This window comes from Topomyia yanbarensis, chromosome 3 (genome assembly GCF_030247195.1).
Source record: "Topomyia yanbarensis strain Yona2022 chromosome 3, ASM3024719v1, whole genome shotgun sequence".
Lineage (NCBI taxonomy): Eukaryota > Metazoa > Arthropoda > Insecta > Diptera > Culicidae > Topomyia > Topomyia yanbarensis.
The window spans coordinates 269,029,523-269,057,308 of NC_080672.1; the positions used below are offsets into that span (position 1 = coordinate 269,029,523).

Here is a 27,786-nt window from a genome sequence, read left to right on the forward strand (position 1 = left end):
ATCAACTCAGAGCTAACGAATGCAAGGTCGAGAGTACGAAGATTGTTGTTCAGAACATCGTTCATTTGGCATACACCTGCGGTGCTGTAATCATCCAGCATCTTAGATATAAGAGGGTTTATAGACGAACGGGCGATATCAGGGTAAAGGTAATTAGTAGAACTGCGTAGCCACTTAATGCCTGGCAAATTGAAGTCGCCGAGGATAACTATCTTATCGTTCAGATCCATTCGTGAAGTTATCCATGAAAGCGAACTTAAGTGTTGATCGATAATAGTCGGATCATTTGTTCGATCTGGTGGGACATAGATCACGCATAAAAAAAGAGTATGATGTAAAAGTTGCAACGCAATCCAAACTTGCTCTAACGCAGTACAACTAGGGGTGACAATCTGGCGCGCTTGGAAGCTTGATCGAATGGATAGTAGAATACCGCCTCCGTGAGCTTTAGTGCTATTACGATTTGAGCGATCAACACGAAAAACTGTGTACGATGGGTCGAAAATTTGCTGTGAGGTTGTATTATCGTTTAGCCAAGTTTCAGTCATGGCGTAGACATCGTAGATTGCGTCGGAACAGGACAGGTAGTAATCTGGAGTCCTTGAGTTCATGCCGCCCACATTTTGGTAATATATAGAGAGTGTTTTATTTACACCAACGATTCTCGCTGATCCTGCTGGATGGGGTTTTGATGTGAGAACATTCGGTCGTGCATCACTGCTTGGTGGGGGTGTATTTCCCTGGAGAGCGGATGATGGTAAGGGGAGTTCGATGTGGGAAACCGTCGATAGCGTGGTGTCGCTGGCCTGGGTGATGGCCTTAGTGGAGGAAACGGTCGATCGCGCGAGGGGTAAACAAGAGATTGTATTCGAGCAGTCAAAGTATTGGGTCGCTTGTCTAAAAAAGGAGAGATCGATACTCCAGCAGGCCAAAATTGATCAGACGAAATTAAGCTTTCTAGAGCGACCGGAACGCATAGTTTGAAAGAAACGTATGAGAGTGGTAGTGTGCTGTTGCGATTTTGTGGCACTAATTTATGGCAGCGAATGTGCGAGGGGTCACATTTTGTTTTACTTACAATATATGCGATAAGATTTTCGGTGGTTTCCATCGGTTGAAATCTAGTTAAATAATACCATCTAGGGGGGAACACTTGGGGGGCTACATACAGTTTAGGAAGTGTTACATCACATTGGTATTGGTTGGAATTGCTATTTATCGTACGTGTTATACAACCTGCTAAAGTCGACTGATAACGCGTCAACGGCACGTGTGGTTCCGAATAGGTAATAGCGGTTGCTGCGGGAACGGCTGTCATGGCTGGAGCCGCAATTGGGACACGATTGGTAGTGGCATTTACAGTTGAAGCGGTCATCATAACAGGAACTGCTGCAGCAACAGCAGTGCTGACAGGCACAGTTGATAAATCGGAAGCTCGAATGGAAAAATCCGTGCTTGATGGGGCAGAAGTGATGGCGTTGGCGGAATCATAAGTTGTCGGCCAAGTTTGAACGGCGACGGTAGTGGCAGAGTTGGTAGGGGCAATACTTGATGATGTAGTGTTTACTACGGCAGCGATAGCGGTGGGTGGCAGAGTAGTAACGTAGGTCGGTGGCTTTGCAGATATGGTAGAGGTAGTGGCGTGGATGATGGGATTTTCGTTGGCATGTTCGTTTGATGTTGCAGAATTGGTTGGATGGTCAGCAAGACGGTTGGTTAAGTAAGAATGCGAATTGTCAACTATCATCTGTGTTTGGGCATCAGAGAGTTGTTCGTGGATACTGTTCACGCCGGGTGCGATGCGAGGGTGCGTGGAATTGTCAGGTCCAAGGTCTATAGTGGCAGACACGAACGTACCTTGAGAGTTATGGTAGCGGATATCATCTAGAACGACAGAAGCTGTAGTGATTGGTTGACTAGATTGATTTAATGGAACGTCGACTCGCGGAATTTTATCCGGCTGCGGCAACGAGGGCCTGGAGGTGCTGCTGGTGCGAGGGCGTTTGCTGTCACCAATATTCGAGTCGAAGAGATTGCTTAGGTTGAGTTGTAGGTCGTCTATGCGATCGTGGAATGCTTCTCGGGCATCAGTCGTGTTGTATGGACAGGCACGAGTTCCGGATTGTGGGCAACAGCTGGATCTGGCACAGGTATGCGAGTAAACACGACACAGAAATTGCATAGAATCCATCACAGCGCCGATTAACTTCAGAGCCGAGGTAGTGCGTTGCAGGATCAAGTTGATTGTATCGTTTGGTGTGTCATTCAGATTGGTTGGCACGCGGCATTTACGGCACAGCCAACAGACACCCGGACCATCACGAATAGACTTTGCGAGCGAATTATTGATGTTCGCGCACTTGAGATGAAAGCTGATTGCACACAGCTCACACTTAATTTTGGCACTATTAGAACCGGAAAATCCAAAACAAGCATCAGCATCACATTTATTTGTTTTCGTCGTTTTCGTCATGACGACCGTTGTGTTAGTGCGAATAGAACAAGAAGATGGCTCGTCGAGATCAGACAGGAACACGTCTGATTAAAAGGCGGATTGGAGTCCAACGGAGGAAATATATTAACAACTAACACTTTCCACAGGGTAAACTAGGAATTGTTTAATGAATGTGATAAGTTTTTTGCGAGTAATTGAAATTTAACACGCGAAAGATGATCGATTTTTGTCGGAGCACAAACTGTAAACAGTATTCAAATAGGGTGACCAACTATATGACTATATGCATCAGATACATTTGTGCGTTCAAAGAGCAATCATTACGTTTAAATAAAGTATTATCATTTCATCGCGAACATCCATTCTTTGAGTGTAGATCTACATGGAATGTTGTTGTCTCCGAAAAAGGATTCTTGGTTCCGTGTATTCGGTTGAATAGAATACACAACGTAGGATCTAGCCACCAGATGAAACATTATTTCTCTCGTTAATCCGTCGACAAACCTGTGCCAATAACCGCGTTTTCAGCATTAATTAGATTTTTTTATTTGTGTTTCTAACGTTGCGTATATTCGGAAAAAAATCGGGCGATCCGACATTCAAAAAGTCCTTATAGGACCTTTTCACGTACAATTCTGAGTGCTCTCTATCTACCATGAAGTCGGAGACCGTCACTGTTGTTCGAGCCGGATCTTGTTTCGTCTGGCCTGTAATCGCAATGTCGATAATCAAGCTAGTCAACCATCGGAGGAATTTCTTGTTTTGATTCGATTGTTTCGTATATAGTGGACGCCTGGGATGTTACATTGAAATCTGTGTTTCGGTCAAAAAATCTTTTTACCATCTGTGATGACTAAAAAAGGAAAAAAATCTGGTATCCATTTCCAAAAAATCTGTGAAAAAACAACAATATTTCCAAAAATCTGTGAAATTTTCATCAAAATGTCAAAAATCTGTCATCTGTGAAAAAGAATCTGTGATAAAAAATTATGAAAAAAATCTATGAAATTACAGAAAAATCTGTGAATATGATAACCCTGGTGGACGCATAGCTGTTTCAATCAATAGGCACACTAATTGAGGTCGATTACAATGACTAACTCAACGAGCTTGTCCACGGTGGAGGAGTCATGATCATATTGAAATTGTCGCGAATATCATGCAGTAAGATAGATCGGTTATCAACGTGAAGACAACCCTATGGCATACCGTGCAAGTTGAAGTTTTCTTGAACCAGCTGAGGTACGATGTATAGGGGAATAATGTCTGCCTTTGATTCGAACTTGACAACCGACAACTTCAATATCCGAGGATTAACTCTTCCTGGGGAATAATGTTGAAATTGTGGAAGATCTTCGCCGGAAGTTAACTAAATACATCGTGTAAAACCTAGGAAAATCATGGGAATGAAATATAATAGTAATAGCACCCATCAAAGGACACTCTCAGGCCTTTACGAGGAAGCTTATGAAAGGAAATGATTTTATTTCTTCGAAAAATTATAGACACATTAGAAGATGTTCCTTCAATGGGATTGTTAGACTCTTTCTCTTTAGTGGACAATGGAGCGTAGAAATTAGTCGTGCATTTTTGCTGATCGCAATTGCTTGCAAACCAGAATTTTCTCTGACTGAAGCAAAGGGTTCTAGAAGGAGTCAAACCCATTCGCAATTAAGGACCTCTGTGGGAGACCACACCATCACTCTCTACTTCCCAGGCGGGTACGTATACAAGATACTTCTTCGTACACGGCCGAGTATTGTACACTCTTAGAAAAAAATGAAAATTACATTTGACGTAAACAACGTAACGACATATTTTTCCATCCCATATTAGGATTTTACATGCTATGATATGTAAAATTAAATATTGTGACTCTTTTGATGTAAAACTTAGGCTGATGACCCAGGAAAAACCGAAAAACTCACATTTTTTCATGTACATCTATTACATGTAAATTTATGTGAATTGCGACGCTTCTTTTATGTGCATCTGGCAGGACGTAAAGTTACACGACTTTTTTGCTGTGTATAGTTAGTTTACGCGATTTTTTAATGATGTTAAATGGGTTATCTTCGGTCCGGAAGTAGACCTTCCAGGGGCCTATTGCATTAGATGAATATAATTTATATATGACAGGAGATTACCGGCATTATAAGGAAGAAATATTCAAATCGACCTCCATTGAGCTAGAGGGGATGTCTGTTATAGGATATACACTATCATGCGCGCATCAGTACCCGCGCAAAGGTTTTATCAGAGGAAGCAGAAAATTAATGCAAAGAAATTTAAAAGAATAGTGTAATTGGTACTTAGCTGTGGAACATTTGTAGTATCAGTAATCAAAAAATATATTTTTGCTGAGCCGTCGGTCACACAGCCCGTTAACAAAGAGTATTTCCAAATAGTCACCAAGTATTATCCGGAAATTTTCACTTTCACTTACATACACCATGTCTGAACTTTCGTCACTACGAGTAGAAATCACTCCGAATCTTACTACCCACTCGGGAAAAAAGTGTTTCGCCGGCCCTGAAGAACAATACAAAACAACGTGTGATAAATTAGGTATTTATTTATTGTTTTAGGCTTCTTTCAAACCCTTTCTCCAGCAGGCGTAAAAGCTCCTCACCTTTTGTACAAACAGATTACAAATATCCAAATGATACATTATAAAACTTATTCCTGCAACTAACACTATAATTTTGCTACTGTATAACTTAAATAGGGACAAAAGCTAGCCTGACAAGAAATTAACAATCACTTAGTGACGGTATGGGAAACATTAAAGTTAAATACGAGGGAACATCGGTTGAATAAACGGCACATACTGGCGAATGGCTCATTATGACCATAATTGGTTCCGGCAATAGGAAGACGAACGAATGGATGGGATCGAAGGCTACGACGACGGATGTCGAAATCCATTAACTGAAGAAGATCAGGGCAATCGATTCGTGATTGAAGAAGATCGGCGATAAAAGTTGCTTTGATAACATCCCGACGAACAGATAGGAGATCGAGATCGATGAGCCTGAAGCGATCAGGGTAGGACGGAAGATTGAACTGGTCTCTCCATGGAAGTCGCCGAAGTGCGAATCGGGCAAATTTGCTTTGGCCAGCTTCGATGCGTTGAATATCGTTTTGGTAATAAGGTGCCCAAACAAAGCGGTAAATTCAAGCGAAGAACGAACCAATGTACAAGGTAACACTTTTAAGCTGTGTACGTCAACGAATTCTCGTGTAACACGAAAAATAAATCCTAAAAGTTTGGAAGCTTTGGAAGTGGTAAATTCTATGTGTTCTGTAAAATTCAGGTTTGAATCTTGCAGAACTCCTAAGTCCTTCACGGACGATTCACGTTGAAGAACACTCTGAGAAATATTGTAGTCTAATTTGATCATGGAATGTTTGCGAGTGAAAGACTAAGCATTTAGAAGCATTCAGTTGCATTCTTTTAACATGACACCAATTTATGAATATATCGAACTGGGACTGTATTCAGCATCGGAGGATGTTTTAATAAGGTGGAATAGTTTAAAGTCATCGGCAAATGATAATTTCATACATTTTATCGAGAGATTCAAGTCGTTGAGGTAGAGCAAGAATATGAAAGGTCAAATATGACTACCCTGGGGAACCCCAGAGCTGGCGGCAAATGAAGAGGACATGCAGTCTACAATTTTTACAGCCATTTCTCGTCCAGATAGATAGAAGTGCAGCCAATTCGCAAAAGATGCGCCAAATCCAACCCTGTCTAATTTATAAACAATTATCTGGTGGTTGATCTTGTCGAAAGCTGCCGAAAAGTCGGTGTATATGGCGTCTACTTGTAGTCTAAACCTTGAGGGTTTTATATCAAAAAGCCATTTTTTGGGACGTTCGGCACTAAATAATTAACTACACTGTCATTTTTCAGTCGATTTATATTTTTTTTTTCAAAACAAAGTTGTACAAATGAGTAATTTTCATATTTACCAAGAAAAAATTGCATAATAATGATTATTTTCATATTGTTATTCCATAACTTTATAATGTTTTAATCAAAAGAACATAGCATAGCATACCTTTGGAAAGGTCGTTTCTTCTTTCATGACAGTTAAAAAAATGAAAATCGGTTGAAAATGATAACGGAGCTAATTTTTTAGAGTCAAAATTCCCGAATAAAATGTTTTTTTCTATAATTCGAGATTTTGAAGGCATATAACAATTTTTAAACATTGTTTTGTGTTAGTTTCATTAGTTAGATATACAACCTTTACTAGGTCACTTGAGAACTATAAAATCACTGTAGCACCATGTAATTGTGCAGATATTTGGTACTAAATTAGTGAAATAACTGGTAGCTTTACAATTTATTAATTACAATGAATAATTTATTATAAAATAAATAACTAAATAAAAGGTTTGTCTACTTTCTACTTCTGCACAAGTCAGACGTACAATCGATCCAAGTGAACAACAACTAGCAATCTCTTGATCTATTGTGCATTGTTTTGAGAACAAAGGAAACATTTGGTTTATTGTTGCCATCAAAAAATCTCTGCTCCGACCCAACATAGCGATCGTTGACTTTAAATTCTGTTCAATAAGATTGAGTTTTTGTGAAGTGGAATACCTGCTGAAGGTGAAGATGCAGCTTAGACTCAATGAGATTATGTATCTACAGTATCATCATCTTCGCAATGTAGTACTCATATCATTCAATACGTTAGCCCAAGCCGAACGCTTCGTTTTGCAGAACAACTTGAAGCACGTGGCTGAAAGTAATAAAGTTGGAATTAAGATTCCCGTTTATTTAGAAAAGGACTATGTAGATGTAAAGCTACATGACCTATCACCACGTACCCCTCCTGATCTAATTGTCTCAAATATATGTCGCAATACGGAGAAGTAGAATCCGTTACACCTGATACGTGGAGAAATTTCTTCCCGGGTACACCTAACGGTGTTCTTGTGGTGAGGATGCGGATAGAAAGACCTATCCCCTCCCACTTGACTATAAAACTCGAAACCCATGAAGCTACTTAACCAAACTGTGTTATGCACCCATGAGGGGCAAACTCCTACGTGCAAGTATTGTAATCAAACAGCGCACCACGGACAACCTTGCGCGGAAGATACAGAGGAAAATGCATCTCTACCGATTGCCAACGAATCCACGGCAAACCAACCCAAAAAAGAGTTTTCAATACCAATACCTGAACCACAAACGGTTGCCAAATTTGTGGCAGCTGTTCAGCCCATGTTGACAACTGCCAAAGCAGCATCCAGCACCCCAAAAAGCACTGTAAGCAACATCGGTGAAGAAGATAATAACAATGACGACGGATTTACATTGGTCACCCGTAAGTGCAAGAAGCAGGAAAGAACATCTGGCCGCACTTTTAACGATGATGACCTTGATGTGGAGGACAGGAATAAAAAGTTTCGCCCACGAGATCCACCGGACAATCAATAATATTTGTTTTTATTTTTTACATATTGTAAACACATGAAAGATCTACGGTTCCGTTAAGCTATCGCTATGAACCGTGTCAAATAAACGAAATAAAAAAACTAAATAAAAGGAATAACCCAATCCTCAAATTTTGTAGTCCAGTCTGCTATAACTCGGATAGATAGGGATAGCATGTGAGTAAAGTACCAGAATTGAGAACAGTTCAATACGTTTTGATTATTGTACATCGTGAGAAGGCGAAGAAAGCTGTCTCATATTTCTTCTGGATCAATCTACACCGTGGCGGTTGATGTTAAGTATTGTCGTACTCATTCGTCTGTTCGTGAGGATTAAGAATCCTGTGTACAAGGACGGCAACAAAGAGAGGTGGGATCAATTTCATTTGAGATTGAAAAGAACTGTTACTCAGGCTCTCAAAGATGTTTGAGAGACAATAAAGCGATACGCTCAACCAATCATTTATTTTTTTTTAACGCACGAAGTTATAAGTCTTTATTATTATCAAAATAAAAACCTCAAATCGTGAGTTTTTATTAGTGCTTAGAACAAGCTACATCAGTTCACTGCGAACCAGTACTTTAGGCACACGAAATATCACAGAATACATTACTATTTACTACTAAGAATCGTCTTGTATGATCAAAATCAGCATAGTGTTCATCACTCTTAAAATAGTAGCATATTGAAGGTGGAAAATACAAACACCTTTTTACTAAGCAGCTTCTGGTTGAATGAGAGATGCACTTGCCCCGCCGTGCCCCTCCCTGGAGCCGCCAATGATAAAGATACAATAACAAAGTTGGATAAGTGTTCCCCATCGTGAATAAACAATTAAACATTAAAACGATTCAAAGCATTACTATAAGAAAGGAAAAAAAATACTCATGCAAGATGTACTCTAAATCGAAACATCCTTAATCGAAGGTACTTTGAAAGACAGGTTAGTTAAATCGACAAATATATGTAGCACTTTGTCAACAATATATGTTCCATTCATACCATACTAAACTCATTGTTAGGTATTGATCAACACCGAATCATCGCACGATGCCGACGTTCAGCCCTACAAAAGGTAATCTGTGCCAACAATGTCGCAACACGGCGGTGCACCTAGCCAGACCAGTGTAGTTCGAGTACCTACTGCACACTGTAAGACTCCAAAAATGGGCTTAATTTTTTTTCTTTTTCGTCATCAATTCATCCATTACTCTGCTCCGCGGTTGTCATTAAACATTCATGCGCTGTTCCGTCGTTAACGTTCGCATAATAACCACTGTCCTGCGCATACTAATTCGATGGTAATTTAATTTCAGACAGTCACACGGCACATTGTACGCAGTCAATTGACCGCATATATGTATGTAGGCACTGGCGATCGGAGAGAAATTCAATCTTACTTTACACGGCCAGACCCAAGATCGAATCCATTACACGCAAGATTCTCGATCCCCGCTCGGTCCAGCGGTCGCCAATGAGCGCAGAATGACACACGCACGCATACGAGATGTTTAATTTATGTGCGCGTTCTCTTCGTCATTTTCGATTCTCAGCTTGGAGATTGCCCGATGGGGGATTGCTACCATACAGCAGATGTGCGATCGGGAAGATCCTCGCTAACATGGAACAAGGATGGCATTGAGCGTTTTTTTCTCCTACCGCGGAAAAAAAATTATTCATTGCATAAAATAAGTTTTAATTTCGAGAAACAAAGATCGCAAAATTCCTGGCACGTCTCGGAGGACAATTTTTCCAGGATGTTGAAAAAAGCACACGCGAGATAATGACGATCTGTGGTTTTTGTGGCCTTCCTTGAATTGTTCGATTTCAGTGTAAATTGCTCGTGTAGAAGAGGGAAAAAAACAATTAAAAGCTCACTCACCTTTGCTGAATCTGCGCACTGATGTCGTCCGGGTTCATATCGGAAGCGACCACATACACCGTCGTTCCGTCCGGTCCCTGCTGCTGGGTGTACTGAAGATTGCCCTGGACCACGATCTGCGTTCCGTCCATTAGACCCAGCTCGTTGTTAGCATACAAACTCTCCAGCCCCTTCTGATCGGTATAGATGACTGTTTTGTTGCCATCATTGTACACGTAATCGATTTGAGCCTTGGGATCCTGCTGTCCTGTAGGATCCTGATGCATGGGCTCAAAATGCGGTATCGCGGCTTTCGGGTCACCATAGATGACGTTTTTCGGCTCACCGCCCACCGTGTAAACGATCTGTTTGGGATGATTGATGGCCACTGCCTGATCCGGGGAGGAGTCATTTGCTGGGTTGGCATAGATTTGCTGTTGTTGGTGCTGCTGCTGTTTGTCCTCGGTTTCTTTCTCGTACTGAAGGACAGTCGTTGGCAGCTGGTCGGCAGTTGGGGTCGAAGGGCCTCCGGCAGTAGCGTGATGGTGACCACTGTAGATACCGTTGGGGTCGGTTGAAAGTTTGTTGATTAATTGATCGTTCGTTGGTGTGGTGGCCGGGGCATTCACGATTCGGGTCAGAATCGTTTCACCATTCTCGTTGCGCGTGATGATGTGATGCTCCCCGTTGATGATCTCTCGACTAATGATCTGCTGGTTGCCAAGGAGACGTTGAATGTGTGCGTTGTCCAGCATACGCACTGATTGATCGTCCGGCGAGAGACGGGCCAGTGACTGATGTTGTTGTTGTTGTTGTTGTTGCTGCTGCTGTTGCTGTTGCTGGTGATGATGTTGTTGCTGAATATCTCCGTTCAAGCCTGACGGTATTAATCTTCCGTCAATTACCTGATCCCCTGGCGAGAGCCGCTGTATATGCTGATCCTCTTCGTGTGGTTGATGGTGGTGATGGTGATGTGTGTGTTGCTGTTGTTGTTGTTGGTGTTGTTGTTCTTGTATTAATCTTGAATGGAGTAAATTTTGCTCTACTTCATGGTCGGGTGACGATAACTGATGGTGATGTCCTGCCTGGACGACTGTGGACAAATGTTGGGGAGATTGTATGGCAGCTACCGAAGTGTTGATCTTATGGCCTGGATTAGCGTACAGGTACACCGTATTGGTTTCCTTGTCATAAACCTTTGTCTGACCCACATCCCCCGTGTAGTCTTTGTGCAAATCCAGTACACTGACATTTGTCATTGTCGCCAGCTCCGGTGGGGGCGTGGGAGGATTTGATCTGATCTCGCTTTGCGCATGATGGTGCTGCATGTCGGGTGAGGAAGACATTTTTTACTCGGTTGATCTCTGTGAGAAATTGCACTTAAATATCTTCTAATGCTAATACTGTATTCTGGAAGCGCTGCTGAGTATTAGATTTGCTTGGAAGGTCGGCTGATATCACATTCTCTATTCTCTTAATCTCTGATTACTGGACGGATTCCTTTGCTAAGACTACCGATTGCACGTCTCCGCTTACATAGCTCGACCTGTGAAAGAAAAGATTAATAGGACTGTGTTAGATAGGGTTGTGAGTAATTACCCGAACCTCCCCTAATCGCTGACATTTCTCAGCGAGTGTGCAAAAATAGAAATCAGAGAGAAAAATAAATCGGTGTCACTGAGTCTGCACACCTATAGTCAAATGGCCGCTACCAGGAGCTAAAGCAAGGCAGCTGTAGAGTACTTAAGTCATGATTTATGCAGTAAATCGATGCGTTGGACACACGGCAATCAAACCAAGAGTGTCAAGAGAGATTATTAGCCTTTTTAAGATGCTGACGGTTGACACAAAGGCGTTGGTACATGAAAGCGTTCGATTTTTCGTAAACAGTGTGGGGCCCAGTGCAAGAATTTCTTAATGAAAAGTACTTTGACAGTATTATTGGTTGTTAAAGAACCATTTTTGATCGTTTTCTTTTTGTTTTCTTTTCTAGGAGCGTTCATACGTTTCGTTGTTACGGGTGTGGGGTATGCTATGATAAAATGTGATATTTTTTGACATATGGAGGAGGGGAAACAAGTCAGAATGTGGAAAGTGGTGGGATATGTTTGTTCTATAGCGAAAAAAAAAACTTTTGACGTACTAGATACAGATAAGGTAATTTGGCGGTGGTCAGCTATTTTCGTTCGCGTCCCGTATCACCTTGTTTAAAAAATGATTCATCAGCACTGCTATCATTGAAAATGAAGCACCTTGGTTATGATACTAAATTATTCCGATCTTTTTTTAATACAAATAATTAAGCAGTCTTCAATTCAATTGCACATATTTCGTCGCGTGCAATTTTAAATGTTCTTTGTAGATTTGATGGCATTGTAAGGGAACACATATCCACCGGCGGATGTCAATCGAGCTGACATTTCTTTAGACTGAGCAAACTAATTTATTTGTTTATTTCATGGACTTGTTGACTTTTCTCGGTGAAAATGAAAACTCCAAATTTTCCCATTACCAAACGTAACGTTTCGGCTTACTGCTCTTCACTGTTGGAATAGCGAGGAACGCAGACAGTCGAAGAGTGATCGCCCGCCTGGCGGTGGAGAGTGAACGAGAGTGAATGGAGATGCGTGATATAAGTTTATGCGTCCGACGATGGCTGAAGAGCTGTAAGCCGAAACGTTACGTGTGGTAATGGGAAAATTTGGAGTTTTCATTTTCTCCGAGAAAAGTCAACAAGTCCATGAAATCTTATAATTTATTTGTTTGTTTAGTGTTTATTTGACCAACAAGGAAACGAATCCGCTGGGTCTTTAATGCGCATGGGGAATACGCATGGTCTTGTCTGAGCGAATGGTACCTTTGAATTATGTATGAGGGTTGAAAATTGACAATTAGCAAGAACAATTCAAAACCAATTAGCAATTTGCGGCAATCACTTCAGCACGATGAACAAATGGTTTATTGTCATATTTAGTGGTTTACTTTTAGTCCACTTAATATCGTTTAGGAACGCAGCATCGATTTTTTTTCTGTTTCGCGTCTTCATTGTAATATCCCAACTTTTACTCTAACGAGGTGGAAAATTTCAAGTACGCGATTTCAATATAATTGTGATAATACCTATAAAGGACAATTTAAAAATTCTGCGCGCTATTAGGGGGAAGAGCTATGACAAATGGTGACATAAATGGGGAGCACGTCATGTGCTTTGACGCAATCGGCTGTTTTACGCACGGTTGTACGACGTATATAGGAAATTACACAGACCATTGATAATTTTTCGTGCAGCGGAAGTATTGTGCTCCTACAAAAAAAAGAAAAGTCGAAATCATTTGGTTCGTATTTGACCAAGGAGATAAAGAGCGAGGACATTTGAGAGAAAGTTTGTATTGGGCAATCTTTGCGTGACATAATTTATGAATGGTACACAATGCCACTTTTAAACTCATTGTTTATGGTCCATTTTATGTTTTCGACAACACTCCGACAGCCGGCTGTCCGGAGTTCAAGTTGATTTCGATGAAACAAACTCTCGATAAACGGTTACCCAGGGTTTAAACGCCTTCACATCTAGAATATTTATGTATCCTATAAACACAATAAAGTCAATAAACTATTCAATCTGTTTACAATAAACTATTCAATCTGTTTATGCACAAACATATAATCGTTTGCTTGAGGCGAAACCTAACAACCCACCCACTACCCAATCCGTGGTACTTATGGGAGATGCGGGCCTTCCGTTAAGTAAGTACCACATCAACACTTCCTTTCTCGTATCCCAAGTTACGGTAAAGATGGTCATTAGAGTGCCCAGAAAAATAATGAATTTTTGAAAACTCACTCGGCCCACCGCTGAGTCGATTCCTAGTCCCATCAGGAGTACTTGCTCCAAATTTGAAGCAAATCGGACAGGTCTAGCTACCGGACCAAGGTGCCTGAAGTTTGTATGGGATTTTTTGACGATTTACATGGAGAAACCCCACTAGCTCGCATTTTCACCGCTAGGTGGCACTGTATGCATCGTATTATCACTGTAAGTGAAAATAAGAAAGATAATTTAATTGTCTACAACTTTGTCGAAGACTACTAGTCAATCCGGCTTTGTTGAAAGAAGTTATTAAACTTTTAGTGAAGTGATGTCTGAGTCAGTTTTGCATGGGGCCTAGCAGTACGTGGTAGTATATCAGTACTAGGTTCTAACAAACTAAACATTTTTGTGGAATAATGGTTAGATTTAGCTGAATAGTATGTTCGGAAGAATTGCAGTACATAACACGAGTTATGTTTTGGTTAGAAAATTTTAGTTCCACCTGTGACCGCATAGATGGCGCCAACACTAACTTTTCGAATATCGAGATGTTTGGCAAAATTACTGGAAAAATCTTGTTCTACAACTTTGTAGAAGACATCTAATTTCTATCTCTCTCCGTTGAAAAGTTATTGTTGGCGCCATCTATGCGGTCACAGCTGGAACTAAAGTTTTCTAACCAAAACATAACTCGTATTATGTACTACAATTCTTCCGAACACACTAGTGAGATAAATCTAACCATTATTCCATAAAAATGTTTAGTTTGTTAGAACCTAGTACTAATACACTACCATGCACTGCTAGGCCCCATGCAAAACTGACTCAGACACCACTTCGTTATAAGTTTAATAACTTTTCTTGTTCGAGTCGGATCGCTTTGCAGTCTTCAACAAAGTTGTAGATAATAGAATTATCTTCTTAAGTTTCACTTTTGGTGATAATCTGATGTATACAGTGCTCCCTAGTGGTAAAAATGTTCGCAAGTGGGTTTTCTCCATGTAAATGGTCGAAAAATCCCATACAAACTTCAAGCACGTTGGTCCGGTAGCTAGACTTGTTCGATCTGGCTCAAATTTGGAGCAGACACTCCTGGTGGGACTAGTGGGATTTTCGATTGATTGGCACTGGTGTAGTGGATTGCACTGGTTTTGCCCTTTCTAGCAGAAGTGTCAATGGAACATACCCAGTTTTCTGCACTTCTGCTAGAAAGTGCAAAAACGGTGCAGTTTCAGTGCACTCCACTACACCGGTGTCAATCAATCGAAAACCCCATAGGAATCGACTCAGGGGTGGGCCGATGGGGGTCATTTTTTTCTGTCACTCTAATGGTCATGGTCCGCAATAGTTGTTCTCAGGCGAAATTCTCGCTTGGATTGGATCAATTGTTATTCCCAAACAATGCTCCTCAAGTAGTCTGGGTGGAAATGAGAGTCATCAGTATGCAATCTACGAAGTATACCGTGCGTAAGCAACGCAACTAGATACAGGTAAGGGAATTTGTGCCGATTGATGACACTGTGGAAAGAATTGAGGTTAAATTTCGGGCAAATTTTTAGTGTCATGTTCACTGAGCTTCAAGATACATGTGCACAGGCTTTAAAATTCCAAGAACCGTTATTCTCGTTTTACCGCTTTGGAAATCAAGTGACTTCCTTTATGAAAAAATAAAGGTTGCATACTCGTAGGCGTTTAACTCTCATGCCAAAAGACAGTTTGTTCCCCTATGCTTGTCAGCGATTCAGAGCTTCTGTGCTTGGCTAACCGATACATCACTCGGTACGAGTCAGTTGCTTTCGGTTATGTAAACTGTTTAGATTTAGTGTCTAACTGGCGCCAATTTGGTGTTAGTTTGGATAGATCGTCTAACTGGCAGCAAGTTGGTGTCAGTTACTGTCGTTCATACCATTGTGATTCTCCTGAACGGAAATCACAAAAGAAAGTTATTGCGTGGAGCTCTAACGCGGGTTTGATGCTCCAGACGTCCGATGTATATAGGGCAATCCACCCTGGCAGACAGTAAGTCCGAGACGAACAGGACTCGAGAGCAGCGTCTCTGGATGCCAAGAATGTCGAACTGTATTAGCTGACAGCGGTTTTCGTAGCTGGGAAACTGAAATCTGTTTTACCAAGGAAGATATCGGAGTGCGAAGTGTTTGAATTGGCGTCCAAGCCTTGATTCTGTCAATGACGTCCTGGTAGTACGCTTTCCAACCAACAGAACAAGTTTCTAGTATTGAGCAAACCAGCGTGCAATAGTGATGTGAAACAGTATACGTCTCTAAAACTTTTTGCTATTCGGCAGATGAACCCAACCTGTCTTCATGCCTTATCGATGATGTATGAAATATGTGGTTTGAATGTTAGTGTAAATCCATGATGAATCCGAGATCCTTGACTTGACAATGCATTGGAATGCACGAGTCGAATAAATGGTAGTTAAACTGAGTCGGGTAGCGTTTCCACGTGAACGTAACGATTGAGCATTTTCTCGGGCACAGATCACATCACGTGTTAAAGCCCAGTTTATTCAGAAGAAAGTCGGCGTCGGTTTTACCCGTATTTATCGCAAAAATTTCCTGTCGTCGGTGATATAAAGGCGGGGTTCTTGTAATTTGATATTGACGTCATTAAAATAGAGGAGGAATATTACTGACTGAGATGGCTTCCTTGTGGGATGCCAGATATAGCGAAAATGGTGCAGATAGACAGTCCTTAATGCTGATTTGGAGTTGCCTTCCATCGAGGTAGGAGCGAAACCAGCGCAGAAGTTGTCCTTGAATACTTTGCTGCCAAACTTCACTATTTCGATATCAGGGTTGATTTTGCGGAGGCTGCAGATAGATTCATGTAAATAGCATCAGTTTGCAATCCATCAGAGAATCCATCGAGTACATATATTACGAGAGCAGGTTGGTCGTTTGCGATCGTTTGGGCATAAAACCGTGTTGGTCGTCTTCAATGTAGTGAAAGAAAATAGGATCTAAAATAACCAGATCGTATAGTTTTGATACGGCACTGAAACACGAGATTCCTCGACAATTATCAATGTTCGATTTGTTTCCTTTTTATGAACTGGAAACGTGCGCTGCTTTCTAGCACGAAGAGAATGTTTCAGTAGTAAGTGATATCACGAAGACTCGCCGAAGTGGTTCAGGAAACCCACTGATGTACGCTCGACGCTTCGCTGGTGTCAAAAAAGGCGCGTCTGCTTTTCTGTTTGTAGTCGTGGTTGAGATGGAAGTAGTAGTTTCCTAATGCAAGTATCGCATGTTTCGAAAATCTTTCAAATGCAGCTCATTTCGTAAATCGCCACGGAAGTTGTTGATTTGAACTAATTGTTCGTTTTGGCGCATGATGGTCGATTAGGTAGTTAAGAATATTAGAAAACGCTGCTGTCATTGTTAAGTTTTCATCCCAGTTTATATCATACTGCGTGCTAACGGTGCTGTAGTAGTCAGTGTTTTTTAAATCATAGACAATAGAGCTTTTGACGCCTTCAAAGTTCACTTCTAGGTTACCAGCGAGTACACGATGTAGTGGATAATGATCGCGCACATGCTGGACTAAAGGAGTCGAAGCAGTTTATATCATACTGCGTGCTAACGGTGCTGTAGTAGTCAGTGTTTTTTAAATCATAGACAATAGAGCTTTTGACGCCTTCAAAGTTCACTTCTAGGTTACCAGCGAGTACACGATGTAGTGGATAATGATCGCGCACATGCTGGACTAAAGGAGTCGAAGCAGTGAAACAGCACGGAGTATAGTCCCTGGCCCTTACAAAGCAGACGTTCAATGTATGTCCATTCTCGTTGATGAAATTATTGATTTGCGCTACTGTAGTCGTCCAGAATTCAGTTGGCATTGTTGCTAAACGCAGATTTTTCGATATCCAATCATAGACATCCTTCACCTACCTGGCATCACGTCAAGTAAGCTGAAGTCGGCCAAAACAATACACAAGACGGGGCGGCGATCGAATTAATGAAAAATCGGAGGAAAGATGATTGATCAGGCTGAAATCGCGTGCTCTGTCAGGTGGAAAATACACGACACACAGGAACAGATTGCGGCAAGTTTCACTGATATCCACACTTGCTCGGAGCTCGACCACCGGTTATCGTTGATCACGTGGGCTTTCATACCATGGCGAACGGTGATAAGCACACCACCACCTGATGTCTTGTGGTTGTTGAGAGTGTTGCGGTCACAGCGGTAGACATCGAATGTTGAACCAAACACCTGGCCAGACAGAGTTCGGTTATCGGGCCACGTCTCGATGTTGTTAGAGGACTGATCAGGTTCAGGAGGGAGCGAAGCTATGTTGCCGTTTTGAGCGTCTACGAAGATCCAGAAGATCACGATCGCTTGACCGATTGCAATAGGGGATTCGAGGCATCTCGAATCAACTGCATCGCGTCTCAGAATACGACGCTCATCGTCGGCGAGAGAAATGGTTGACAATAGGTCCGAAGGTGCGGAGAGCAGGAACGGGACGGTAGTAGCTTAGTCAGATGGTGAGCTAGAAGCATGAATCGGTTCAACCGGAGTAACTGGGGTCGAATCCTGGCCAAAACTATTTATCGCGGCTATTGCTGTTATTATGCCTTAATATGAACTACAAATAGAAAATAACTGGTTTTTGGGACTATTTGGCATCTATCCACTTCCCAGTGTAGGGGTCAATTTTCTAGATCCATCCGAATACTAGTATTTTCGAGGTGATCTTTGTGAATACATTTGTTTTTCCCGCTGCATGAACAGTTGGCCAGGGGAAAAGGAAGAAGAAAAGGGCTATCTGTGCACATATTCATAAAGATTCATTTTGCCAAACATAGTATTTGACCCTACAGCATTTTGGCGTACCTCAAATTAGTAAAAATATCAATATTTTCAAATCGCTTTGAATTTGTGGATCCGAAGAGATTGAATGTTTTTTGAATAGCCGGAACCTTGTTTTGTAATGTTGTTTCAGCAACTTTGCCGGATGTTGCTGTATAGTGTAACTTTTTTATCATTCAAATTTGGAATAACTTGTTTAAAAAAGGTGTTTTTTAAAGCTGGTCTAATAAACAGCAACACTACTATTTTCGGTTATTTTTAAGCGGAGATTATACAAATAGTTGTGTTCTATTACGTTTGCTATAATGTTGTCTTATGTAATACAGTCATCATCATTTGAAAGCGATTTTGCTGGATATATAATAAAAAACGCTTTTAATCCACCTAACAGTGTGATGAGACATTTCTTATAACTCTTATCACTCTCTTCGGATATTATATCGTTTGAGAACATTTAGAACGTGATGCTTCGCGATGTTTTTGATAACACATATTACATGGGATAGTGGCAGGACTCAAAGAATCGCTCAAATCAGCATAGGACAACATCAGTGCTAGAAATCTCAAACCAAATCAATGGGAAAGCGAAAAAATGGCCCATAAAATATCTAAATATCTAAATTGTGGTGGGAAAACTAAATTTATATATTGTACTGAGCCAAAAAAATCGATTTTTTTTAATCGATTTGAAGTTTATACTTTACTCAAATTTCCAACGCGACTGAGAACTAAGAAAATTTAATGAAATCGCAGCTCCTGATATCACGCTATCTCTGAAGTGCATGCGTGCATAGTTCCAAATTTTACTTCGACATCGACTTTTTCTAAAGGTGACTTCCCAGTAGTATCCTTGATTTGAATTATTATCGCTAATCCTAATGCCAAAGAACAAATAAAAACCTCTCGAAAACGAACCGTTTGGGAAAATCATCAACATTACTGAAATTTTCATTTTCGCGAAACTTTTCGATAACCTTCCGTCACTTGCGTTAATACACTGGGTGCACAGTGCTCTGAAAATCTAGCGAAATCGTCTTAGGGCACCAGCGGGTCTAATTCAGAGCTATCTGCGCGGCTAGTTAAATCTGTAAAGAATACTAAAAATTAATTTCTATTCCATAATTTTCAGTTCAGCAATTCGAGAGATCGTGCTCACCGCAAGCCATGAGAAATAGACTACGTTGTGAAGCGATGGTCACTATTTATTAAAAAATCACGGTTAAATAAAAAATAAAACTATTTAAAAATTTCAAATAGTTTATAATTTTCACAAACTTATTAAGAAAAATTGCTTTCGTAATATTGTGTAGGAAAAAAAAATTCAGTATTTTCTCTATCTGCAACATATAAACCCTTAAGTATACCGATTAATTGGTATACGAATTGGAATAGGTTCGCCAAATTTTGGAAGAACCCCTTGAAAACTACCTAAAAATTGTTGTAGTTCGATGCAATAAAAAAATCCCCAAAAGTGAAATATACCTATTAATGTGAAACACAGTGAATAATACATGCAATAAAGACCCTTTTTTATCAGTCTCATGGTGTATTTTAGGCTGACAAAATGGGTACATTGACTAAATCGGGAAATTTTTTTCTTTATAATAAACTGAAGCTGTTAAAATATTCTTCTCGTCCCTTGATGTAGTCTGATAACTATTTCTGATTATGATGAACTTTTTACTTTACATATTTCCATCTCCATGATAAGGAAAACGTGCTCAAGAAAGGATTTACTCGAATTCAGTCTTGTTCGTCTGCTAGAGCCCATCAAACAGATGTTCATATTTGGCTGATAAAATCGGGGTTTTAATGTATTATAATAGATATTCAGCATTCGAAGACGTTTCTTGTGAACGAGTGTAGAACGACTTTGTTTTTACTTACTGGAAGTCAGCGGTGTAGCCAGAAATTCGGTTTGGTGGGGGTTTGGTGAAAATCGATCTTACTGTCCAAACGGCATAATTCCGAAACCGTAATTTTTGAAGTTATAAAATTATGCAGAATTAATTTTTCAGAAAATAGTAACAGAGTTCGTGTCTTTAGCGAATTTGTTGAGACTTGTCATGAATATTAACCTGAGAAAATTCACCATAAATACTTCTTGGACGATATATCGTCAAAATTATTTTATCAAATGATGCGCTGTTTAACGTTTGTAAAACTCATTGAAGATACTAAACTTCCGAAATTGGCGGTTTCAAAATGATGCTATCTTGACCTTAAATTACTGTTTTTGAACATTTGACCTATACATATAATTGGTCATACAACAAAAATCAAACGCCCATCAAAATCGATCAGGACCTGCTAGAGTCGAATGGAAATCGTCATTTTTCATAAATTTCTCTCTACATTCGGAAAGTGTTATCCTCGTTATTAATCATATTACGTTTTCGTCTCAACTCGACGCATTCCCAAAATAAAAACCTGTTTTAATCCACCTAGTGGTGCAATTGTGCTTGTCTAATTTGTCCATTCCATGGCTGGTTATGTTCAATACAATGGTGGAAATGAATATTACATGTTCAGTACGATTTGCACATACATACAACGGATCGACAGCTACGATCTTGAGATACTATGTGATACTGAAACATCGCTTGAAACCAGCGGCGGATTATGGAGAAAGATCCGGGAGATCCGGGTCCTGCCGAAAATTTTCAACTTGTTAACAAATTTTAAACTAGTTTTAATTTTAAGTAGCAACCCCTCACTGCATATTCTCTCCGGGCCGGTATCATCCAAAGTCCAAAAAAGTCAATTTTTGTCATGCATTTTAATGTTTCATGCATTTTAAAGTCATTTGGCATCCAAAATACAAATTTGATTTTGAAAAATTTTCATTTCAGTTTATATGGGAATTTGCTGTGTGATTGCACTCTTCAACTCGTAACTCCGGAACCGGAAGTCCAATCAATAGAAAATTTAATAGCAGCCGATGGGAAGGTTGTACCTTTCATTTGAGACTAACTTTGTGCAAATCGGTCTAGCCATCTCTGAGAAACAGAGGTCAATTTTTTTTCCACATATACACATACACGCATACAGACATATACATACACACAGACATTTTCCGATCTCGACGAACTGAGTCGATTGGCATATGACACTCGGCCCTCCGGGTCGGGATTAGATTGACGAATTTTAGAGTGAATGAGAAAGGCAAGAACATTTTTAGCAAATGTTGAAAGTTATGCAATGTTTTGGTGAGCAGTTCTATGTTTCATAGACATTAAATCAATTTTAACTTCGCTTTCTATTAAATAAAGACCCTTATTACAGTACATCTCTACAAAAGCGAGCTCAATTTGAAAAGAAATCTGAGGATTATTATTGATTACAGAACTCTGGAATTTTCTATTGGAATGTTTTCAGGCAGGAATTTGATATTGATGCTATTAGACAACTGTGAAATCAAGACCAATAAATCAGTTATCAGTTACATATCAGGACCCCATTCCGACAATTTATCAAAAGTCCTCATGATGTTTACAACAACAGGTTATCAATCTACGGATCAGATAATTGTTATTGTATTATTGAATTAAATCAGTCTGCATCAATAAATTTTCAACTTCAATCCAATATTTTTTTTTTGGGTGTGGTGGGGGAGGGGGGTTGTATGGTGTTAAACTCCAAAACCTTCTCTTGGCTATGCTGTTACTTGGGGTTATTTATTTCGCTTTTCTTTTTTCGATATGTTTCAGATCGATCCGATGGTTATAAGTTAGAAAAATTGCAGTCAGAAGGTTCGCACAAATGAACATTTTTACACTGATAAGTTATCAAGTTCCTTCCAGACAACTTGGAAGTGTTCGGTGATTATTTCTAGCGGTTGTAGATAGAAAAATGAAATAAAAAATTCGTTTTATCGAAATAATGTTTGGCTTATTTCAATGGATTATTACTATATTGAACAATAAATAGCCAACAAAGAGTAAGCAACAAACAACAACCCAGAACTTTTAAAGTATTCAAAATAGATATTTGAAGTCTTCAGTAAAGTTATTCGCAAAAGTAAGAGCTACAAATTTGCTGAAGGCATCATTTAGATATAATCACTTCCAAGAAAATTTGTGAAAATATCTCACTCATAGGGGGATTAATCAGCAACAGCACAATACCAAAAGAAAGGGCATATTACCTCCATTAAATTATCCGAAGATACAATTGACCTAAAATAAGCCGTTTTGGCGTTAATAATAGATTATATGTTTTTGGTCATATTTCTGGCAATGGGAAATGATAAAAATCTTTCGTCCGTATTTAATGTTTAATATCTCTTTTGATAATAGTCCGATTTCAACAATCTATAGCTTGTTCGAAAGGTATTCGTTAAAGCTGTCTAAAAACATATGAATTGTAATTCTGTCATGTCAGTTTCGGCAGATAATTGAAAAAAACTGCAAAAAACGCCATTTTTACGCATTCAAACATTCATATCTTGGAAACTAAACATCAGAATCAAAAACAAATTAATAGCGTTCATACTGTTTTTTAGTTCTTTCATTTAAAATTGGTTTGGATAAGATCGGTTCAGCCATTGCTGAGAAACACGAATGAGAATTTGTCCGTTACATACACACACACACAGACACACACACACACACACACAGACATTGTCCCAAATCGTCGAGCTGAGTCGATTGGTATATAAGACTCGGCCCTCCGGGCCTCGGAAAAAATCTTGAAAGTTTGAGCGAATTCTATACATTTCTTTTATAAGAAATGTAAAAATGATTAAAAACCGTTAAAACATCACCATTTTGCATCCATACAAAAAATCTTTAGCAATTTTTGGCACACTCTTTATTTTACCACAATATGCATTATGCTTTTAGGTATCTAAAAAATATAACTAAATAAAAAATCGTAATTTTTTTTTGTTGTTGGCCAAGAATTTGTTCTAGTTACTCCTCTGTGCGTTGTATCGTTACAATTTGTATAATACTTGCCGAGAAAGGTGGCTTGGAAAACCCCTTCTCCAACCACACATTCAGAACCGCGACGACTGCTGAACGCTGGCTGCAAGGGCTCGACTGTTTTTGGGGGGGGGGGGATCGTGTGCTTCTATAGTACCATAGCATTTCTGAGAATTTCTTAGGTGTGGGATAATTGTACTGGTTTGCTTAATCTTCCCCATATTAAAAATGCCAATAGAAAAAACCCCGAAAGCAACTTTATTTGAAATCTCAAAATGCAAGCCTCAAAATTTTGGTATTTGTTTCTTTGAACCTATTCGGAATCATAAGTAACATTTGTCGTATTCTCCGTAAAATAATGTAGGTAAATTATTCGCTCAATGTTATCATATCCCATCGACATTATTTTGAAAAATCGTGTAAAACATGTTAACGTACAAGAGAAGCACCGAAGTGCACTATTCAGAATCTAAAAATAGCCCCAATTTCCTAATCTGAAAAGATATTATAAAGCTATTCAGTCTATCGTAATATAAGCAGCTGTTGTATCACAGAGATCAGACATATAAGCGAGAACAAATATTCCCGAAAAACCTGTGTAAACATTCAAATGAAAATACGTTGAAAATCACCATCGCATACAGGCTCGCATGCGTTAGTCACCATTGAATCCAAGTTTGCATACAAGTTCCGTATAGCGATTGCTAGCCGATCGATGCGCCGACCTGTGACAAGTTGCTACTTGCTGTTGTCATTTCAAAGCGACAGTTTAATTTCTTACATAAGTTGAAAACTTTACTTGTATGTCAGTTCTCAGTGGTTGTATTGAGCAAAGCTGTATGAAAACAGCCTTGTATTATAGAAGGAAAACAAACAGTCCTTAGGCTTTAGCAAAGTTCAATGTGTGCGTTCTGGACTGCATCTATAATCGTTTTATCCTTGACGGATGCGTGGAATATTATGCCAACATTAAACATCGGTCGAAAGCAACGTCGTTGATTCATGCAGGAAACATCCCCATATAACTCAGAATACCCAGGTTCAAATCGCTATATCCACAAATAACAATTAGCGTCTCATATATTCATAATAACAATCAGCCAGCTTGTATGCAATCATTTGACAAAACTATAAAAAGGTTTTGCTACATGAAGCTTTTTGCTTCCAAACGAAAAACGCCTTGATGTATGCTATATTTTTCTATTTTTAGACCTGAACGCTAAATTCGTTGATTTTTTTTTTCAACTAACGAGACCAGAGTTATAACACAACTTGTTATAATAACAAAGTAACTCAGCCTGTAATAATTTTCTTATTTCTTTCTGATCGGGGTTTGATCGCAATTTTTGCAGGTAAAATGCATACAAAAGAAATGTATAATACATCATTTTCTTCGTTTTTTAATTGCAAAAACAGCTGTGTAAGTGACAGTACGGTATTTATTGAATCAATGATACATAAATTGGTTTGAACAAAAAAATCTGTTTTAATCCACCTAGCGGTACAATTGTGCCTTTCTCATTCATCCAAACTATAATTTAATGCCTGGTTGCGTTCAATATATCATTGTGGAAATGTCCATTACATTCTTATCACAATTGATAAGCATATATAAGTGCACGACTGTCAAGAACCTGATAAGCAACATGTCGACACTGACATACTTGAAACAAACAAAATTATAATTTTTATATAGCTTAACCAGCGTGAGTTCAATGTTATCTTCAACTTCATGGCGGAGAAGGGAAAGGTTATAATTAGTGGGAGGGGAGGATGCGTCTGGAATCATCTAACTTATTTTAATATACGGGGTGGATGAAGGGAATGCAGGAGGGAGGTCGGTCTGTGAAGGGGGGTAGTGGAAAAAAGGGGGAGAGGGTTTAGAGGTAGAAGGTGGAGGAGTAGATGGATGGTTCAACACCGAACTTCATATTATACCGTCCATTTGAGAATTGAGTGAAAATTGATTCAGTCATCACCGAAGTGTCTTTAGATCTGAAATATGCCCGGAGCCCGGGACATCCGGAATTATCGAAAGTGGACAATATATTCCAATAATCATTGATTCGCCATTAGTGATCTAGGTCTGCGAATCTAAGCAATGTGATGTTCATTTCAATTGATTTTAAACCTACACAGAAAAAAATATTTTGTAATTTTAAGTTTATTTCCATGCACATATTTGGAGCATGAATATAAATGTAAAATTAAGTTCCACCACAAATACACATGACTTCTCGTGCTTTCTTCTATGAATTTAATTATAATTTTACACGTGGATTGAAAATTACAGTTGCTTTAGAAGGAAAGCCAATGCACTTCAATGTATAATTACTCGAATACTGCTGTGAAATGAATGACATGTAATATTACACGAATGAAAGTGTAAAATTGTATGCTGTTTGATGATCCAATTGATTTTAACGTAATTTTCAATCAAATTTTTGAATCAATCTTTGTATGTTTACATTCGAATTGATTTACATGTCGTTTAAATTTCATTATTTTTTGGTGTGTATGAGGTATCACGATTGTACCGGTTTATATGAGAAATTCCTATGCAATAACCAACCTGTAACTCCGGAACCAAAAGTCAGAACTGGTTGAAATTCAATAACAGTCAATGGAAGTATTATATCTTTCATTTGAAATTAAGTTTGTAAAAATCGGTTTGGAGTTTGCTGGAAAATAAGTGTGGCATTAGCTCGGGAAATTAGCGAGTTCCCAGGGGGCTAATGAAGTACAAAAAAAACTATTTTTTTCGATCTCGTATCGCAGAGGGTTGCATTCCACATCTCGATGCGAGTGTTTTGATTCGAAACTTTTTGAAGTCGTTTCGACTAAATTACGTATAGCATTCGATCAAGCGTTAGAGATAGTGAGATTGCGGTACTAGATTGCTGTTCGAGGGCACACAGTCAAATAAGAGTATAAACTGTAAGAATATATTCGTAAATCTTCTACGAACAGGTTTCGTAACGAAAACTTTCGTAAAATATATGTAAATTATTCGTACATATTTTGGAATCATTCTTAGTTTTATGCAATCGCTTTTATTTGTATTACAAAGTAAAAAACGCGAAACTACTTTCGTAACTCATTACGAATCGCTATCGTTAATCGAATGAAACGAATTGTTTGTTGAAATATGCGTAAGTCTTTCTAAGATTACGAGCATCTTTCGTAACATGAACGATTTTTTCCGAAAAATCATGCATATTTATGTATAAAAGTTCGATTGTTTTAGTATTGTGAAACCAACACTTCTCGATAATCTAGTATTTCATCGATCGAACTCGAATAAAAATTAATTTTCGAGCTCGGATCTAAATTCATAGTATAGTGCAAAGTAAGATCGATTCGATAGAATGTTGATCGAATCAAGATGCGGAATACAACCCCAGGCCACCGCTTTATCGATCCACTAGTGCATTGAGAAAAATCATACTTTTAAAAGTTAGTTAACCGCTCCTTACCTTGCTTTTTTCTGCTGCTGCGGCCACCGGGTACTTTTCGAAGCACTTGCTCACTTAAGTGTTTATAAAACTGTCATCAGCCGGAGCGGACTTTCAATTTGCACGCCTGCTAAATTGTTATCAATTTTTTCATCTTGCTTCAACACAACACATATTATATATTTTTTTTACTTTTGCGGCTTGCTTTTCGATGGCTTTCACGTTTCACTTCGAGGGTTGCTTTGCTTGCGCGTACACTTAATAATTGAAAATATGCTACTACTATGGCGAAGGCACTTAACTCTGTTATGGCACTTAAGCTGGACGGACTTTTTGCGAACTATACAACAAATATTTAAAAAAAAAATCACAAGAATCTCAATTATGTACTTTCAGTATTTCACACACTAGCACTCGGAATAAAAAAACTAATAAAAACATGCGGTTCCATAAAAAATCTCTGTACACAATCACTTTGACACAACAGTCCCTATACTGCAGTAGTCGTTGAAAGCCCTACCATTCGGGTCATGCAGTTTGTGGGGAGGAAGTTTCACCCTGCTGCTGTGCTGCCCGGCGCCTCGACGTTGGTTGGTACTCTCATTGGCAATTATTGTTGTTTTCGTAAGCATTCATTCATCATTTGCGTATCCGCGTGGCTATTGCTGGTAGCTGCACCGGCTGCTGCTGTTTGGGGCCGAAGGGATCGCTATTAGTTCCCGTGCTTGCATATTAATTTGCCTGCTTTCGAACGGTGCTTTTTTATTATTCACCGATGCCAACGACGACGGCGATGACGACGAAGCAGTGCGCGACGAGGGCGGCGGAAACTTCGCGTGGGTCTCAAACTCTTTGTGTCCTGCGAGCGCTGGGCCAAAGCTTGCTAGCCTAACATAAGGGAGGTTACCTGGAGGGACGAGAGGAAGAGAGAAAAATGCCGGTAGGTTAGATAGATTGTTAATGAATATTAAATTAGGTA

The 27,786-nt window shown here is 39.4% G+C and overlaps 1 protein-coding gene across 4 annotated transcripts in view; it reads right to left on the minus strand.

Annotated features, from left to right (window-relative positions):
* The window catches only part of LOC131691722 (protein grainyhead), a 774,648-nt gene that overhangs the window by 606,045 nt on the left and 140,817 nt on the right, over positions 1-27,786 (minus strand). For all 4 annotated transcript variants that reach the window (XM_058978335.1, XM_058978337.1, XM_058978338.1 and 1 more), the window contains exons 2-3: positions 26,829-27,714; positions 9,796-11,320 (exon numbers count right to left, since the gene is read on the minus strand). In XM_058978335.1, coding sequence (XP_058834318.1) covers positions 9,796-11,120 — 1,325 coding nt within the window. In that variant the 5' untranslated portion in view covers positions 11,121-11,320; positions 26,829-27,714. The remainder of the gene's footprint in view (positions 1-9,795; positions 11,321-26,828; positions 27,715-27,786) is intronic.